This window comes from Arachis hypogaea, chromosome 17, assembly GCF_003086295.3.
Source record: "Arachis hypogaea cultivar Tifrunner chromosome 17, arahy.Tifrunner.gnm2.J5K5, whole genome shotgun sequence".
Classification (NCBI taxonomy): Eukaryota; Viridiplantae; Streptophyta; class Magnoliopsida; order Fabales; family Fabaceae; genus Arachis; species Arachis hypogaea.
The window spans coordinates 5354811-5373723 of record NC_092052.1 but is presented as its reverse complement, the minus strand read 5'-3'; the positions used below and the strand labels follow the sequence as shown (position 1 = coordinate 5373723).

The following is an 18913-nucleotide window of genomic DNA, read 5'->3' as shown; positions in this document are numbered from 1 at the left end:
TTTTTTTTTAAGGTTAAATATGACAGATATTTCTAGAAAAATTAGTTTCACGTCATGTTCAGTTCATAAATGTATTTAATAACATTATGAAGATGTCACACTAAATTACTTTTATTCTGTTTCAAGCAAACCCAATCAATCATTGTTGCAATTGTCTCCGTTGAGTGCAATCAATTCAACCATTTCTATTGTCTAAGAAGTAAATATTTATTCATTATTTCAATTAACTATTTTAGTTTTGACAAGTTTTCTGAACTTTTCCTATATTAAATGCATAAAAAAAAGATATTAACCTTCATTTTCATTGTAAGAAATTAGAAGAGCAGTATTGTTATTTGACTTAATTATTATTTATTTGCTATGATCATGACACCCCAATGTTTCTTAAACTTCACTACTTATATCAATTAAGGTAGCTATAACTATACGTCAAGAAAAATGTCTACATTGAAAGCACAAAGGTTTGTGTGATAGGCTCATGCTACCTTCCTGAAATAGACATACAATATTGATTTAATAATATAAAAAAAATTTCATATGATTTTTATTATATATATATATATATATATATTTCAGTATTTTATAAGATTTTAAAATTTGTATATCGATATATTTCATATCGTATCGTGTTCTATTTTTGTGTCAGTGTTTGTGCTTCGTAGAATTTATGCCATTAAATTATTATGATTAGGAAAACTAAATGTGTGTTATAGTGCAATTTATTGCTAAAATATGGTATTACTTTAACCTAGAATACATGTGTCGTGGCTTATTGATCCATGCATCAAAAATCAAGATTGACTAATTGACCCATTTAAAATTTTAAATGAATCATAATTAGGGTGTTTGTGGTGTGGTTTAGATCGATTTTGAGTAAAAAATTTATCTGATTTGAATACTAATTTTATTTGTGGTGCGGTTTAGATTGGATAAATTAAAAAAAAAATCTGATTCGATTCGATCTGATCCAATTTCAAGCGGATTGGATTTGCGGTTTTGTAAAAAAAATTAAATACATATAACAAAATCTCAACATCAAATTTTAAATAATCAATAATGATATAACAAATCTCAACAATATCTTAAAAAACCAACGATAACATAACAATATAAATAAAATTATTGGTTAATTAAAATAAATAAATAAATAACATTTTGAACATAAAATATTTATTAAATAATAATAATACATGAATAATATAAAAATGTATAACAAATGAATATGTTATAGGTATAATTGTAAATATAATAATAAAATAATAATATTATAGCACACTGTGCAGTTTGGAATGGATTAGATTGATTATGAAAAATAGATCTGAAATCTAATCCGATCCTACGGTTTGTAAAAAATAAAATCCAATCAAATTCAAATTAGTGCAGTTTTAATCGATTTTCAATTTGAATTAAATTGAATGAACAATTTAATTTGTTCCGTTTAAATTTGAACATCCCTAATCATAATTTTGTTCTTACCATCAAAAAAAGGGTTTTGTTAATTAATTGTTACTCAAGGGGTGGAATATGTTTAAACAAAACTAGAAAAGTTTATAAACTATTTAATTTACGTTTATATATCTATGTTAATAACTATTTTGACTAAATATAAAAAAATTAATTTTTAATTAGTCAATATTAATGAATTTTTTATTATGAAATTATTTTTTAAGCCTTATTTTTTGAAAGATTTAGAGTTAAGATTAGAATTTAAGATTTAAAATTTAGAATAAAAATAATTTGAAAAAATCACTAATATTAACTATAAAGAATTAACTCCCTACTTAAACTCAAAAAATTTATATACAACTCACGACAAAAGAAAAAAAGAAAAACAAACACACACGTAAAAGAGATAGAAATAAGTGTTATCCGCCACAATTAAGCAAATAAATTCTTCCCAAATAATAATAATAATAATAATAATAATAATAATAATAATTTGAACAATTGGCTTGTCTTGTTAGGCCTTATATGTCTTATTTTGGTTAAGTTGGTGGTTGAGAAGAACTCTTACCAATCACTGACCAATAAAAAAAGGGCCATCTATTGGTTACGGAAATTGAGTGAAAACATGCCACATAAATATCACATACTTAAGAGAAAAATAAATAAATGAACCAAATATTATATTTATATTATGTTTCTTTTCTATTGTTAGGGTAGAAAACATGCCACATAAATATCACATACCAAGTTCGTTTTTTCCCTCCTTTCTTTTTTTTTTTTTTGGTGGTTTCGTTGATTATGACTGTTTCCCTAAATTTCTTTTATATGTTGAATTAATTACTTCTGATTTGAGCTTATGTTTCAACCTCTAACTGTGAGATTTGCGTTTTTTTTTTTCAATAAAAAGAATAAAAGTTTTTGTTGGTTGCTAACTTGGTATTGCTACCACAGTTGGAGTCAATTGTGATCACATGCAATTTTGAAAATCCCCCTAATAAAGCATGATAATTTAGCAGACAATGCTGTTTATTTGTTGAAATTTTATTGATATTGATCTTATAAAATGGGGAATGAAGAATTCACTTTTATATATGCTTAGTACAACACAAATTTGGGGAAGTTGTGAGTGGAAGAATGTGATTCATTTACATTCCACACCACAATTTTTTGGTCATTACTAAGTATGAAAGTGAGTTGAAAGTGATTTTCTTGCCTTTGAGTTTAATTACAGCTCATAATGTTTCTGTTTCCGCTCGCGGAGTTTTAATTTGCATTACAAGTTATTTCATTACTTTGTATATGATATATAGGGGCAATGATTTTAACTAAAAAATTTAACTGATTGCAAAGGAGAATGTTAAATCAGAACTGTATATCTTGTATGAGGATAAGTAGACACATAATTTGTAGATGAAATTTTGCATATACTTATAATGTTATTAGATATCCTTGCTTGCACTAACACATCTTTTGCCAATTTCCTTCAGTTCATCCACTTCACCATGTCGAGCTTGGAGGAACCGCTTGGTCTTGACAAGTTGCCGAGCATGAATACTGTTGACAGGATTCAGAGGTTCTCGTCTGGTGCTTGCCGTCCTAGAGAAGATAACTTTGGTATGGGAATCTGCTTTATTGAAGGACGAAGTTGCAGCACATCTAACAGCTGCGAGTTAGTCAAATGTTTCAATTTAAGTTTAGAAACTTAATTGGATTTTAGTCCGTGCTATTATTTAGTCATCTCTGTACTGTATCTATAACGTTGACCCAATCGTATCATGTTGATCCTACTTAATTAACTTGATTTTTTTTGGCTAAAGTGAAAATAAGTTGAAAATTCTATCAATCCGTATCTCCTATTTTATATATTCAATTTGTTTATTTAGATTATTACTTCACTTTTTCATATTCATTTTCTTTATGGCATTCTTTAAAGTCCCAACTTGACAAATAAATATTTCAGACACCACAAACAAATAAACAAAAAAAAAAGACTCCCTTTCCATATAACATGACTACCTTATATAATTTTATTATTACAATATATATATATATATATATATATATATATATATATATATATATATATATATATTCACTTTTAACCATTTATTAGTAAATATAAATAAGGAAGCCAAAACTATTTTAATTTGAGAAAAACAAATATGTGCATTAATATTAAGAAAGATAAATATAAATTAAAAAATGGAAGAAGAGAGAACTTCAATCCCAAACATATATATACCTCCTTATTAATGAACAGTGGTGTATATACATCTAGTAGCAAGAAAAACAAGCAATAATTTTTTTTATAATAATATATATTTAAATATTCAATCACCTTAATTAAGTATTTCATATATCTTTCTAATTATAAGGAAAAGAAAAAAAGAAAATAAGAAAAAGAGAAGTGAGGACAAAAGAGAAGAAGATAAGAACACAACAATTATTATTTAAACAATTATATTCACATCTTTTTCATCGTCAAATCTAAAATTGAGTTTTGGGCAAAAACACTCAAAAAGATAAATTTTTACTCTTTCTTTTACCTATTTATCTTTGGACACTTTTACCTATTTATCTTTGGACACTAAATCCGTAAATGGCGTCCCACCAAAGAAATAATCAAACTTCCAGCCATGTTTAGGGTACTTCAAGCTTCTGTGCGTACCTCTTTTTTCCACCCTTCTTCCTTTTCTTCTTCTTCATCATATCCTTTCCCTAATAACAACTAGGGATGTGCATGGTTCAGTTTTTCTATGAATTGAACTGAAACTGCACTAAACCATTTTAAATGGTTTAGAAACTGAACCAAACTGCTTTGTCACATGAAACTGGTTCTAAACTAGTTTATAATACAGTGCACCAGTTTAAACTAGTTTATAAAAATAAAAGTGGTTTTAATTAAAAAAACCAGTTTAAACTGGTTTATAGGCTAAAACTAGTTTTCACACTCCCCCTCTCTCTCTCTCTCTTCCTCTCTCTCTCTCCTTTCCCTCTTCCGCTCTCTCTCTCTTCTTCCCTCCCTCTCTCTCATTTCTCTTTTTTTCTCTCTCTTCTTCTCTCCCTCTCTCCCCCTCCTTTATCTCTCTCCCTCCTCTCTATTTTCCTTTTCCCTCTCTCTCCCCCTTTCCCTCTTTCTCCCCTCCCCTCTCTTTGTCTTCCTCTCTCTCTTCTCTCTCCCTCTCTCTTTTTCCCTCCCTTTTTCCCTCTCTATCCCTTTCTCTCATTCTCTCTCTCTCTCTCCGTCCTCTCTCCTTCTCTCTCTCCGTCCCCTCTCTCTCTCTCTCCCTTTCTCTCATTCCCCTCTTCCTCTCTTTCTCTTCTTTGCTCCCCCTCTCTCTCTCTCCTCTCTTTTCCTCTTCTCTCTCGCTCTCCTTCTTTCTCCCCCTCCCTCTCTTTGTCTTCCTCTCTCTCTGCCTTTTCCTTTTCTCTCTCTCTCCCTCTCTCTCTTTATCTCCATCTCTCCCCTCCTTTCTCTCTCTCTCTCCCACTGCCCCTCTTTCTTCCCCTCCCCTTTCTTTCTCTCTCCCTTTTCTCCATCTCCATCTCTATCCCTTTCACTCATTTCTCTCTCTCTCTCCCTATCCCTCTCTGTGTCTCTCTCTCCCTCTCTCTCCCCTTTCTTTCTCTTTCTCCCTCTCTCCTCTCTGTCTCTCAATTTCTCTCCCTCTCTCTCTTTCTCTCTCTCCTCCTCCTCCTTCTCTCACTCCTCTTTTCCTATCTTTCCTCCACCTCTCTTTTTTTCTCTTCTATCTCTCTCTCCTTTTCTCTCTTATTTTGGAGAAAAGAGGGGGAGAAAGAGAAGAGGGATATAGAGTGAGAAAATGCTGAGAGAGAAAGAGAAAAGAGAGAAAGAAAGGAGAGAAAGAGAATAAGGAGAGAGAGAAAGGAGAAGAAAGAGAGAGAAAAGGAGAGAGAAAGAAAGGAAGGAGAGCGAGAGAAAAGGAGAGAGAAAAAAGGAAAGGAGAGAGAGAGGAATAGGAGAGAGAAAGAAAAAATGAGAGAAAGAGAAAGAGGAAGAGAAAGGGGAGGGGGAGAGAGGACGGAGAGGAGAGAAACAAAAGGGGAAAGAGGAAAAAGAGGAAGAGAGAGAGAAGGGGGAAGGGAGGGAGAGAGAGAGAGAGAGAAGAGGGGGAGAAAGAGGGGAGAGAGAGAGAGAGATGAAGAAAGAGGGGAGGAGGAGAGCGAGAGAGGAGGGAAAGGAGAGAGAGAGAGAGAGAGAGAGAGAGAGAGAGAGAAGAAGGAAGGGGGAAGGAGAAGGAGAGGGTGAGGGGGGAGAGAGAGAAAGAGATAGGAGGGGAGAGAGGGGAAATGGAAGGAGAGGGGGGAGAGAGAGAGAGAGGAAAGAGGAGAGAGAGGAGGGAGAGGAGAGAGAGGGGAAGGAAGGGAGAGAGAGAGCGAGAGAGAGAGAGAGAAGGGAGAGAGATGAAAAAGAGAGAGAAGGAGAGGAGAGAGAGAGAGAGAGAGAGAGAGAGAGAGAGAGAGAGAAGGGGGAGAAAGAGGAGAAGAAGAGAGAGAAAGAAAAAGGAGAGGGAGAGGGAGAGAGAGAGAGGAGGGAGAGGAGAGAGAGAAAAAAAGGGAGAGAGAGAGAGAGAGGGGGGAGGAGAGAGAAGAAGGAAGGGGGAAGGAGAGGGAGAGGGGGGAGAGAGAGAGGAAAAGGAGGGAGAGGGAGAAAGAGGAAAGGGGTGAGAGAAAGAGAGAGAGAGAAGAAAGAGGGGATGGGGAGAAAGAGAGGAGGGAGAGGAGAGAGAGAGGAAGAGAGAGGAGAAGGAAGGGAGAGGAAGAGGGAGAGGGGGAAAGGAAAGAGAGAGAGTGATGGGAAGGGAGATGGAGAGAGAGAGAGAGAGAAGGGAGAGAAGGGGGAGAAGGGGGAGAAAGAGGAGAGAGAGAGAGAGAGAGAGAGAATGAATGGAGAAAGAGAAAAAAAGAGTATGTAAAATTAATTTTGGAATTTAAATAAAACCAGTTTTAATTTGGTTTAAAACTAAACTGAACCATAAAAACTGGTTTTTAATAAACTGATTTTTCATACAAACTATGGTTTCAGTTCAGTTTCAATTAAGTGAAATCAGTTTTTTTGCACACCCCTACCAAAGTCGAAGGTTACGGAGTTCCATCCCCGTTTTCTGTCGGGCACTACCCCTCAGGTTAGATACCGGATGGATCATTATCGTGTTTTTTAGGATTTCTTTGATAATATTTCAAATAAATATTAATGCACTGTTATTTATACTGTGATCTGTTGGTATATGATGATTTATAAGAGATCAATTGCACACCCTGGTGGATTCTGATCTGAGGCTGCATCGCAATTATGGGTCCAGAAAATCTGCAGAAGGTTAAGTTATTTTTTCTTGAGATGTTGGTAAATTTTGAAAGTTTACTTTCACATGTGTCGGTATCTACGTTTTGATTGTTGATCATGGAGTTTGGTAAAAGTCTTGGATTTTAACTGTCTGTGTGATCTCTTAGTTCATGTGTATCATTATCATAACGTGAGATAAAGGAAATTGATGTCATGATAGATCTATGTCATTACCTTGTGTATAATTGACTTTAGCTTTGCTTTGCTTAAGGATTTTTTTCTAAAAAATAAAAATATATTGCTGGTTGCGTTAAAAAAACGAAGATTAATGTTCTTGAATTCCGAACTGATTTGACGAGAAATTTTGGATTAAATTTACTGTTTTGTTGTCTGTGACGTGTTAACAGTGTAATTTTGGGTTCGTGTCACTGTTATTATCCATTTGATTTATGGGTGGCTTTTCTTTGTGTTCTAAATCTATGTGAATTTAGTGTTATTTTCGTTGCAATCATTTTTAATATATGATTATGTTCCAGGTACACTTTTTTGCAACATCCAAATTGAGAGAGATATTTACTATCATATTTTTCAATGTATTCTCATTGTGTTTTAAATTCTTGATTTTAATTTTCGTATAACTTCTCTACAGCTTATATTTTCAATAAATTATTGACTGAGTTTGTGGGTATCCCGACAGGGAGGTTCACCTCTCAGAGTCCAAGATCCAGCAGTTCTTCTCGGTTATCAGAGATGTTTTATTGTAACAGCGAAATTGATTGTACCTCCAACTTTCCATTTAGGTTTGTGGAACTCTAACCTCTCGCAATCCCTAACTGTACTGCTTTCGTTCTTGCAACCCTTTTTGTTTCGGTCTTTTTCCTGTCCTTTTTAAACTGGCATTTTATTGATGGGTTATTGTCTTATTGATTTTATTTTTTCCTATTTGTGATTTTATATTCTTTTAATTTTGAGAGTGACTTCACTGTTATATTTTTCAATGTGTTTTCAACATGTTTTAAAATATTGATTTGAATTTTCACATGACTTCTCTTGAACTTATATTTCCAATAAATTATTCACTGATATTCAATAACTCTTATTATTTTGGAGACATTGTTCGGTATCTCCCTTTCGAATTCTAATAATGGGGTTTGTCAGAGGTCTTGATTTTAGCTGTTTATGTGATCTATTCAAATCTGTGTCGTTATCGTAACCTAAGAAAGAAAAAATTGATGTCATGACAGATCTGTATCATTATGTTGTGGATAAATGACTTTAGCTTTGCTTTGCTTAAGGATTTTATCTTAAAAATGCCTTGTTGCTTCGTTTGAAAAAAAGAGAAGAAATAATATTTTTTAAATCTGAACTGACTTGATGAGAATCTTTGGGTTAGGTTGAGTGTTTTTCCATCTGTGACGTGTTGAGCGTGTAATTTTTGGTTACTGTCATTGTTACCATTAATTTGTTTTATAGGTTCCTTTCCATCTTCTTTTAAATCTATATGGATATACTATTATTTTAGTTGCAATTCTTTTGGCATATGGTTATGCTTATTGATCCTTTGTGTTTTCTTAATATTTTACTCGATGTGCTTTGAGTAAATATACATGAACTAATTGTTTTCTATTTCTTTTGTTCTTTTATATTGGGGTCCGATTACACTGATCCCAAAGTGCTGCTCTTGGTCTCGCTCTCTAAGGATGGAACACCCCGACAGGAGATTCAGCTCTCCGAGTCCAAGATCCAGCAGTTGTTCTTGGTTTTCAGAGACATTTTCTTGCAACAGCGAAATTAATTGGAGCCCCGACTTCCCATGTAGGTTTATGGTACTGCTAAAGAGGCTTATTAGTGGAGTGAGGTAAAATGTTGCCGTTCTACTTTTCTTATTTTTCTAACTCTTATTATTTTTTGAGTTGTGATCTGGTAGTGTATAATGTTTGCTCATGTTAGTCTAACTATTTCTTTTCTTTTAATTAATTAGCTATAGTTTTTTTGACTTGAGATTCAGAAATTAAAATCATGTTTTATGTTTAGGACAATATTATGGTGAAATTGAAGCTAAGATTGTGTCATTCACATAACAAACATCTTTTGAGTTGTTAATGTTTCCTTTAACTTTTTTCAAAATCTTTATTTTTGTTGTTTGTCTATTGTTGCATCCAGTAAGCTTATATCTACTTTCAATTTATTTTTTTAGAAACATTTAGGAGGATGAGAAGAAACAACTAAGCTTTCCATGCATTATTTGCAAGGTGCTGCCGTTTTCAAAATCTTTCCTACATGTACCTATTGATTTTTAATTAAGTACCCCCTTACATTGATCATTCATTGCCAACAATGTTTCTTTTCCTGACATTTTTCTTTTGTTCAATGAAAAATTCAGAATCAATTCAAGAATAAGGAAGTTTATTAGAGTGCACAAAGTGAGTTAAATAAACACTTTTATGAGAAAATTGTCACTTTATATAAGATTAAATTTTTTCTCTTAATATCTTGGTGTAATTTTTTTTTTCGTAATGATTTGATCTTGTGAATTGTGAGTATTCTTCTATTGATTCTTTAAAATTTTTACATCATACTTTGTCTCACTTTTTTTATTTGTTTATTTTTATTCTCCCCTCCTATTTTTACATTTCTCTTAAATTTCATTTTTTATTTTTACCAAATTCTCTTTGGTATAAGCTTTTACTACTATTAGCAGCATTTGGATTCTCAAAACAGTTTTTGGTTCAGTATGATTCTCAAAAGTTAATGTTGTACTAGAGTTTGTTGTAAATACTCTTCAACTCTGGTTTCACCAATTTCTTTCTCTCATATCAATTTGTTTATTTGATAATTTATTGGATAAATCTTGCTCTTATATGATTTTTTTCGTTTAGCTGGAGTTGTGAATTTGTGTCCTAGATGCATAATAGATTTACTGGCATGTTTCCTAATTTCCTTGCACATATCACAGAATTTTCAATTATGTTTAAATAATGAGTCTTTGTTTATGGTCATTGTTTTGGCTCTGATAACCTCAACTATTTTTTGTGACAGCCATTATGTCATGCTTATAATTCTACTGTTAATAACCATCTTTTGCCTTGTGGGTTAAATCTTTTGTTTATTGCTAATATAATCAAAGTTACTAAAGTTTATTATGATGTCAAAAGATAATTTGAGCCTCTCATTATATAGGTGTTAAACGATTGATTCAAAGTTGCCAGAGAACTTTATTAGTATTTCAATCAGCATATTAATCTGTTTTTGGAAATTGAATATTATTTTAGACACTTCTAAATTTTTAGATAGTTATTTTTTTTTACTGGTGAAGACATTGATGATTGCCTATGTTATCAAGCTCTGAATAGTTTAAAAATATGCTTCTTTAAAGATCAATTTTATAAGCTGATCAAATATGCAGATTTTTTTCGATTTCTTTTGGTTTCATGATAAAGGGAAGAAAAAATACACGAAATTTTGATTTGGGATTCTTCTTTTGTACCATAACTTTATTTTTATCACAGATGTGGTGATGTATAATTTTGTATTGTAACCAATATTTTGGAAAACATCTCTTTTTTGTGATAAATAATCTATTTCAGGGATCACTACTATGCAAAAAGAAAAAGTGTATAAATACATCTATTATAACATGAACTGTTGGTTGTTTCTACTTTTTTGGTTTGTCTTATACTTTGAAGTTCAAGTCATGTATTTATATTTATTTAGCTATCTTTTTATATCTAGAAATGGGATATAGATGTGTTCTTTAATCTTATTAAAGAGCTTGGGACAACGGCATTAAAAATCTGTTGAGAAGGTGAAAATTTTGACCATTTCGAAAAGAAATTTTTTGTATTTCTATATGGTTTTTCTCACTATAGGCAGAATTTTTTGTTTCCAAAGGCTATTAAATTTTGATTCTTTATGTATTACTTATTTCTATTCATTTGAAGTTTACTAATCATATTTTGGATTTTGTTACTGTTCTGAATAATTGGTGTTTAATTAATTTTCTACATCTTATTTGATCCTTACTTTTGTTTAACATGTGATCCGTGATTGAGTTGTTGAACATTTTAAGGGGGTGGTTTATTGGTAGCCACCGAAAGAAGCCATTGAATAAGGTGCACAAACTTGTGTGGAACCTTCTATTAATTGCTATAATGATTATGATGGTCTTCCTGAACTTCAAGCAGCATTAATGCAAAAGGTAAGCAACAACGTTTTAGACTCAATCTTCTTTTTACAACATATAAATGTGTGTTAATTTATGTGTGATATCCATGTATTGAGTTATTCTTCTTCTCTTTTTAGGATTTCTTTGATTTTGTTTCAAATAAATATGAATTCAACTTTTTTTAATAGTGACCTATTAGTAAAAAAATTTGAAATCTTTTTTTAAGTGTTAATTTTTTATTGATATAACTGCGTATTTGTGTAATTTAAAAATATATTTTTAGATTAAAAATTTCGGATTAGATATAGGCTGTTAGGAGGTGTAACCTGTATTTGTGTAATTTAAAAATATATTTTTAGATTAAAAATTTCGGATTAGATATAGGCTGTTAGGAGGAGTAACCTATATACTATTTTGATGATAATTTTTTGGCCTTCCATTATTTTTTTTACCGTTGTTTCAATTCCTTTTAAAGAAACTACATAACAATGCATATCAAATTATTTTCTTATTCTTTTTATATTTGTTTTTGTTTTCTTTATTTCTTAATTTATTTTTTTTAATAATTTTAAGTGAATAATTGTTTATAATGTGCTAATGAGGATTAAAAAGAGAATAGTTGAGAAATCAGTCTCTACTGGGATAATAAGATTCTAAATAAATTGTCTATATCTACTTTTTCTAAAAGAGATCACCTTGACATATTTTTCATTGGGAATATACTCTATCTTGGATTAAATATAAAAAATATGTTGTACGCTTATTAAAATTATAATATTTAAACTAATACTAGATGTACTCATTGTATGCACTTTCTTTTCCTTCCTTTTGGTCTTCTATCTCTCTTTCTTCCTTTATGTTTCTCTTCTCTTTTTTTGTTTGCTCTTCTTCTGCTTTCTTGAGAATTGTAATTTTTTCTTATCTTCATATTCTGTCTCTGTTATCTTATGTGGAATTTTTGCTATATCTCTCTGAGGTGACACTATTAGGTTATGGTTTAAAAGGAGCTGTTTTGATTTACGTGCTATTTTTCACCCCTCTTTGCTATATTTCTCTCCTGCCATTAGGTTAGGGTATAGGATTCCAACTTCCGAGTCTGTCCTACTGATTCTTTGATCGGATAGTGGTATTCTTTGATCGGATAGTGGTGGCCATAAAGATCTTGGATTAGATATGGGACGTTAATAGGGGTAACCTATAAATTATTTTGATGATAATTTAAAACAATTTTTTAGCCTTCCATGATTTTGTAACTGTTGTTTCAATTCCTTTTAAAGAAATTAAGTAACAATTCATACCTAATTATTTTCTTATTCTTTGTAGTTTTGTTTTATTTTTATTTTCTTTATATATATATATATATATATTTTACTAATCTTAAGTTAATAATTGTTTATAATGTGCTAATGAGGATAAGAAGAGAATAGTTGACAAATCAGTCTCTACTAGGGTAATAATATTCTAAATAAATTGTCTATATCTACTTTTTCTAGAAGAGATCACCTTGACATATTTTTCATTGGGAATATGCTCTATCTTGTATTAAATATTAGAAATATGATGTACGCCTATTAAAATTATAATATTTAATACAAGATAGAGCATATTCCCAATGAAAAATATGTCAAGGTGATCTCTTCTAGAAAAAGTAGATATAGACAATTTATTTAGAATATTATTACCCTAGCAGAGACTGATTTGTCAACTATTCTCTTCTTATCCTCATTAGCACATTATAAACAATTATTCACTTAAGATTAGTAAAAAAAAATATATATATATATATATATAAAGAAAATAAAACAAAACTACAAAGAATAAGAAAATAATTAGGTATGAATTGTTACTTAATTTCTTTAAAAGGAATTGAAACAACAGTTACAAAATCATGGAAGGCTAAAAAATTGTTTTAAATTATCATCAAAATAATTTATAGGTTACCCTATTAACGTCCCATATCTAATCCAAGATCTTTATGGCCACCACTATCCGATCAAAGAATACCACTATCCGATCAAAGAATCAGTAGGACAGACTTAGAAGTTGGAACCCTATACCCCCTAACCTAATGGCAGGAGAGAAATATAGCAAAGAGGGGGTGAAAAATAGCACGTAAATCAAAACAGCTCCCTTTAAACCATAACCTAATAGTGTCACCTCAGAGAGATATAGCAAAAATTCCACATAAGATAACAGGGACAGAATATGAAGATAAGAAAAAATTACAATTCTCAAGATAGCAGAAGAAAAGAGAAACAGAAAGGAAGAAAGAGAGATAGAAGACCAAAAGGAAGGAAAAGAAAGTGCATACAATGAGTACATCTAGTATTAGTTTAAATATTATAATTTTAATAAGCGTACAACATATTTTTTATATTTAATGCAAGATAGAGTATATTCCCAATGAAAAATATGCCAAGGTGATCTCTTTTAGAAAAAGTAGATATAGACAATTTATTTAGAATCTTATTATCCTAGTAGAGACTGATTTCTCAACTATTCTCTTTTTAATCCTCATTAGCACATTATAAACAATTATTCACTTAAGATTATTAAAAAAAATAAATTAAGAAATAAAGAAAACAAAAACAAAAATAAAAAGAATAAGAAAATAATTAGATATGCATTGTTATGTAGTTTCTTTAAAAGGAATTAAAACAACGGTAAAAAAATAATGGAAGGCCAAAAAATTATCATCAAAATAGTATATAGGTTACACCTCCTAGCAGCCTATATCTAATCCGAGATTTTTAATCTAAAAATATATTTTTAAATTACACAAATACGCAGTTATATCAATAAAAAATTAACACTTAAAAAAAGATTTCAAATTTTTTTACTAACAAGTCACTATTAAAAAAAGTTGAATTCATATTTATTTGAAACAAAATCAAAGAAATCCTAGAAAAAGAAGAAGAATAACTCAATACATGGATATCACACATAAATTAACACACATTTATATGTTGTAAAAAGAAGATTGAGTCTAAAACGTTGTTGTTTACCTTTTGCATTAATGCTGCTTGAAGTTCAGGAAGACCATCATAATCATTATAGCAATTAATAGAAGGTTCCACACAAGTTTGTGCACCTTATTCAATGGCTTCTTTCGGTGGCTACCAATAAACCACCCCCTTAAAATGTTCAACAACTCAATCACGGATCACATGTTAAACAAAAGTAAGGATCAAATAAGATGTAGAAAATTAATTAAACACCAATTATTCAGAACAGTAACAAAATCCAAAATATGATTAGTAAACTTCAAATGAATAGAAATAAGTAATACATAAAGAATCAAAATTTAATAGCCTTTGGAAACAAAAAATTCTGCCTATAGTGAGAAAAACCATATGGAAATACAAAAAATTTCTTTTCGAAATGGTCAAAATTTTCACCTTCTCAACAGATTTTTAATGCCGTTGTCCCAAGCTCTTTAATAAGATTAAAGAACACATCTATATCCCATTTCTAGATATAAAAAGATAGCTAAATAAATATAAATACATGACTTGAACTTCAAAGTATAAGACAAACCAAAAAAGTAGAAACAATCTTCCAACAGTTCATGTTATAATAGATGTATTTATACACTTTTTCTTTTTGCATAGTAGTGATCCCTGAAATAGATTATTTATCACAAAAAAGAGATGTTTTCCAAAATATTGGTTACAATACAAAATTATACATCACCACATCTGTGATAAAAATAAAGTTATGGTACAAAAGAATAATCCCAAATCAAAATTTCGTGTATTTTTTCTTCCCTTTATCATGAAACCAAAAGAAATCGAAAAAAATCTGCATATTTGATCAGCTTATAAAATTGATCTTTAAAGAAGCATATTTTTAAACTATTCAGAGCTTGATAACATAGGCAATCATCAATGTCTTCACCAGTAAAAAAAAATAACTATCTAAAAATTTAGAAGTGTCTAAAATAATATTCAATTTCCAAAAACAGATTAATATGCTGATTGAAATACTAATAAAGTTCTCTGGCAACTTTGAATCAATCGTTTAACACCTATATAATGAGAGGCTCAAATTATCTTTTGACATCATAATAAACTTTAGTAACTTTGATTATATTAGCAATAAACAAAAGATTTAACCCACAAGGCAAAAAGATGGTTATTAACAGTAGAATTATAAGCATGACATAATGGCTGTCACAAAAAATAGTTGAGGTTATCAGAGCCAAAACAATGACCATAAACAAAGACTCATTATTTAAACATAATTGAAAATTCTGAGATATGTGCAAGGAAATTAGGAAACAATAAATAAGAGGACACAATCAATAATGTAGTATCCAAAGAGAATAGGTAAAAAGGACCATACCTTTTAGAATAGTGCCAGTAAATCTATTGTGCATCTAGGACACAAAGTCTCCTCCACAAATTCACAACTCCAGCTAAACGAAAAAAATCATATAAGAGTAAGATTTATCCAATAAATTATCAAATAAACAAATTGATATGAGAGAAAGAAATTGGTGAAACCAGAGTTGAAGAGTATTTACAACAAACTCTAGTACAACATTAACTTTTGAGAATCATACTGAACCAAAAACTGTTTTGAGAATCCAAATGCTGCTAATAGTAGTAAAAGCTTATACCAAAGAGAATTTGGTAAAAATAAAAAATGAAATTTAAGAGAAATGCAAAAATAGGAGGGAAGAATAAAAATAAACAAATAAAAAAAGTGAGACAAAGTATGATGTAAAAATTTTAAAGAATCAATAGAAGAATACTCACAATTCACAAGATCAAATCATTACGGAAAAAAAATTACACCAAGATATTAAGAGAAAAAATTTAATCTTATATAAAGTGACAATTTTCTCATAAAAGTGTTTATTTAACTCACTTTGTGCACTCTAATAAACTTCCTTATTCTTGAATTGATTCTGAATTTTTCATTGAACAAAAGAAAAATGCCAGGAAAAGAAACATTGTTGGCAATGAATGATCAATGTAAGGGGGTACTTAATTAAAAATCAATAGGTACATGTAGGAAAGATTTTGAAAACGGCAGCACCTTGCAAATAATGCATGGAAAGCTTAGTTGTTTCTTCTCATCCTCCTAAATGTTTCTAAAAAAATAAATTGAAAGTAGATATAAGCTTACTGGATGCAACAACAGACAAACAACAAAAATAAAGATTTTGAAAAGAAGTTAAAGGAAACATTAACAACTCAAAAGATGTTTGTTATGTGAATGACACAATCTTAGCTTCAATTTCACCATAATATTGTCCTAAACATAAAACATGATTTTAATTTCTGAATCTCAAGTCAAAAAAATTATAGCTAATTAATTAAAAGAAAAGAAATAGTTAGACTAACATGAGCAAACATTATACACTACCAGATCACAACTCAAAAAATAATAAGTATATACTCATCAGTGAAACTCGTGTTATCTACTTACTGTCTGAAAACTTCCCTCAAACGTCTTTTCATTGGCCTTGTTGGTTTAAATTGATTATACCAAGGAGTCTTGGAAACCCCAGGCCAGTTCACCTCATCCGGTGCTCCACACAGCTCAAATATTTTATTTAGTTGTTCAGGCTGCAATAATTACAAAGGAAACATACATTACATCTAAGCTATACAAAGAAATTGTTGCCGTGAAGATATACAATATAAGATCATATCTTCCCTGTAACAATTTCACATTAGTGATCCAATGCCCCTCTAATCCACTCATATATCATACACAGAATATCGCTAATCTCATCTTTTCCAGGAAAGATAGGCTTCCCATGAAGAAGTTCGGCAAAAAAGCACCCAACAGACCACATATCTACAGCTGGCCCATACTTTGTTGTCCCTAGCAGCAACTCAGGTTCTAAATTTACAATGACAAAATCCATATACGTACCAGTCAATCTCAAGAGTCCAACCCCCTCTTCCCCACTGAACTCTCATGAAAACATTGACAGGTCACAACATTTACTTGTACCATAATGTAATGACACGGTTTGTAAGATTTGCATTGTGATCATTAGAAAATGACCATGCCAGTCCGAAATCTGCAAGCTTCAGATTTCCTTCATTGTCCATAAGGAGATTTGAGCCTGCAACAGAACATAATACATCAAATGGGATATGACATATTCAACTAGATCTAAAGACGAAACTTTGGCCACACACAGACCTTTAATATCTCGATGAAGTACTTGATTTACATGACAATAATGAAGCCCCGTCAACAGCTGTCTCATGTAACACTTCAGAAGGAAAAGTAACTCAGGAAACATGAAATAAACAATTTTAACAGTATAAAGTAACACTCGTATTAACAGCAATACCTTAATTTGGGGAACTGTGAATCTCATCCCAGGACAGTCAGCAAGACCAGTCAAATCATGGTCCATGTATTCGAAGACCATATAGACGCCCCCTTTATATTTGTTACCATCTGTAGCCCCCAAAAGGCCAAAACAAATATGAATAGCAGATGAATTAATTTACTAAATAGATAAACTAAGGATATCCAAAAGAAGTTGATAAATATATTCTTACAAACAAAACTATATAGCAGATTATGCGCAACTTTATGGTTGTAAATAAAGTAATTGGCTAATAACATGACATGAGAGTGAATACCTTGCCTGGCCTCCCTTGTTCATCTTTCTCAGGGCCTGAAAGAAGAAACAGACAATGTTAGATCAAAACAAAACAATCTTTACTCGAGTGAATAGTTCTTTAAAACAGTACCTGGAGAAGTGACAATTTCTTTTAGCTTGATCACATTTTCATGGTGTAGTTTCTTAAGAATTTTGATTTCTCGTATAGCAGTTATAGGAAACTGCCATGGCAAAATTTACAATACAAGTCAGACGATAAATTCATAATACAGAATTGCATGTATGAGTTTGTTAGAGAAGATACAAAGCTAGTAAGTCACAAGTGAAAGGAAGTACCAATATAGAATGTTATGCACCTATAACATAATAAACAACAAATTAAATATAGAAATACCCCTTCTCTCTCATTGTCCATTCGAATTTTCTTCAGAGCATCAATTTCACCAGTTTTGATCTCTTTAGCCATGTAAACTTGACTGCAAGTATAATATATGGAAGCAAAGATCAATTACCTTATGATAATATTAGCAACGGATTTTATGGTAAGTTAACAAGTAAATAATCTTCATCTGAAAGTAGAAATGTTACACATTTCAACTATCTCAATAACAAATTTCGGAAAGGGAAAAGAAAAAGAGCCTTTTCATACAAATCATGATTTAAAAACTTTAAAACTTACAAAAATCAATCAAACCAATTACAATTATGCTTATACAAAATGCCTAACAACAATTACTGAAAAGTTACAACTAAGCTTTAGTACTACACATTAACATTCCAATAATGGTAACACAGATAAATAATCAGCATACTAGCACACAAACACTACTCTAAGCACTTGAAGAATTATGGCTCCGGCAGCTCAATCTCGTGTCAAATACCATCGTCCTCTCGATAGAGGAAAGTGCCACGATTCTCCAGGGAAGCATCGGCGACCCAAAACTCAAGAGTTCTTGGTAAAGTGGTGCAAGTAATTACCACTGAATCCACAAATTTCATACACACTCCAAAAAAAAGGGGGAATTTTTATTCCTTTTTTTTTTAAAAAAAAAAGATTCTGATTGCCGAAAGATTAAAAGGAATGAAAGTGAAACTAACCCGTATGTGCCCTCGCCAATTTGCTCCAACTTCTCGAAGCAATCCACACTTCTGGATCCCCAAGAATGGGATTCGTTCACGTTCAGTTGCCCTGCAATCGACATTGTTCCCACCTGAGGAAAAAAAAAACCCTAATCCTTCCGAAGAACTAAAATTCCTCAATCCAATTTTTATGGTTTTCTGTAGGGAATTTTTTTCCTTGTTGACGTCTTCACTGAAAAACATTTGAGAGAAGAAAAGCAAAAACAACAGAGAGCATAAAAGCGTTCCTTTTTTTTTTTTCGGACGTGAAAGCGTTCTT

At 31.1% G+C, this 18913-nt stretch overlaps 1 protein-coding gene across 2 annotated transcripts; it reads right to left on the bottom strand.

The window, feature by feature from the left end:
* Positions 1–2466: 2466 nt before the first annotated feature.
* On the bottom strand, positions 2467–18901 carry LOC112765270 (cyclin-dependent kinase C-2). Of its 2 annotated transcripts, XM_072223333.1 has the most exons (11): positions 18613–18901; positions 17909–17990; positions 17645–17735; positions 17539–17568; positions 17236–17345; positions 17082–17154; positions 16881–17001; positions 16659–16774; positions 16353–16494; positions 15261–15333; positions 2467–3109 (listed from the first exon to the last, which is right to left on the bottom strand). In XM_072223333.1, the coding sequence occupies exons 1-10, from the start codon at positions 18714–18716 to the stop codon at positions 15264–15266; spliced, it is 939 nt and encodes a 312-aa protein (XP_072079434.1). In that variant the 5' UTR covers positions 18717–18901; the 3' UTR covers positions 2467–3109; positions 15261–15263. The 2 variants fall into 2 exon arrangements, 1 of the variants encoding a protein (XP_072079434.1); XR_003183581.3 differs by lacking the exons at positions 2467–3109; positions 15261–15333; positions 16659–16774 and having other exon boundaries at positions 16364–16492; positions 16806–17001; positions 18613–18889.
* Positions 18902–18913: the final 12 nt, after the last annotated feature.

Bases quoted from the DNA above. Each gene is read 5' to 3' on its own strand.
- LOC112765270 (XM_072223333.1), bottom strand. From the start codon at position 18,716: ATGTCGATTGCAGGGCAACTGAACGTGAACGAATCCCATTCTTGGGGA. The intron at 17,736-17,908 runs GTATTTCTATAT...TTGCCATGGCAG, and splicing joins TGGACAATGAGAGAGAAGGG to TTTCCTATAACTGCTATACG. The intron at 15,334-16,352 runs GTAAGTAGATAA...TTTTTCGTTTAG, and splicing joins TTGAGGGAAGTTTTCAGACA to CTGGAGTTGTGAATTTGTGG.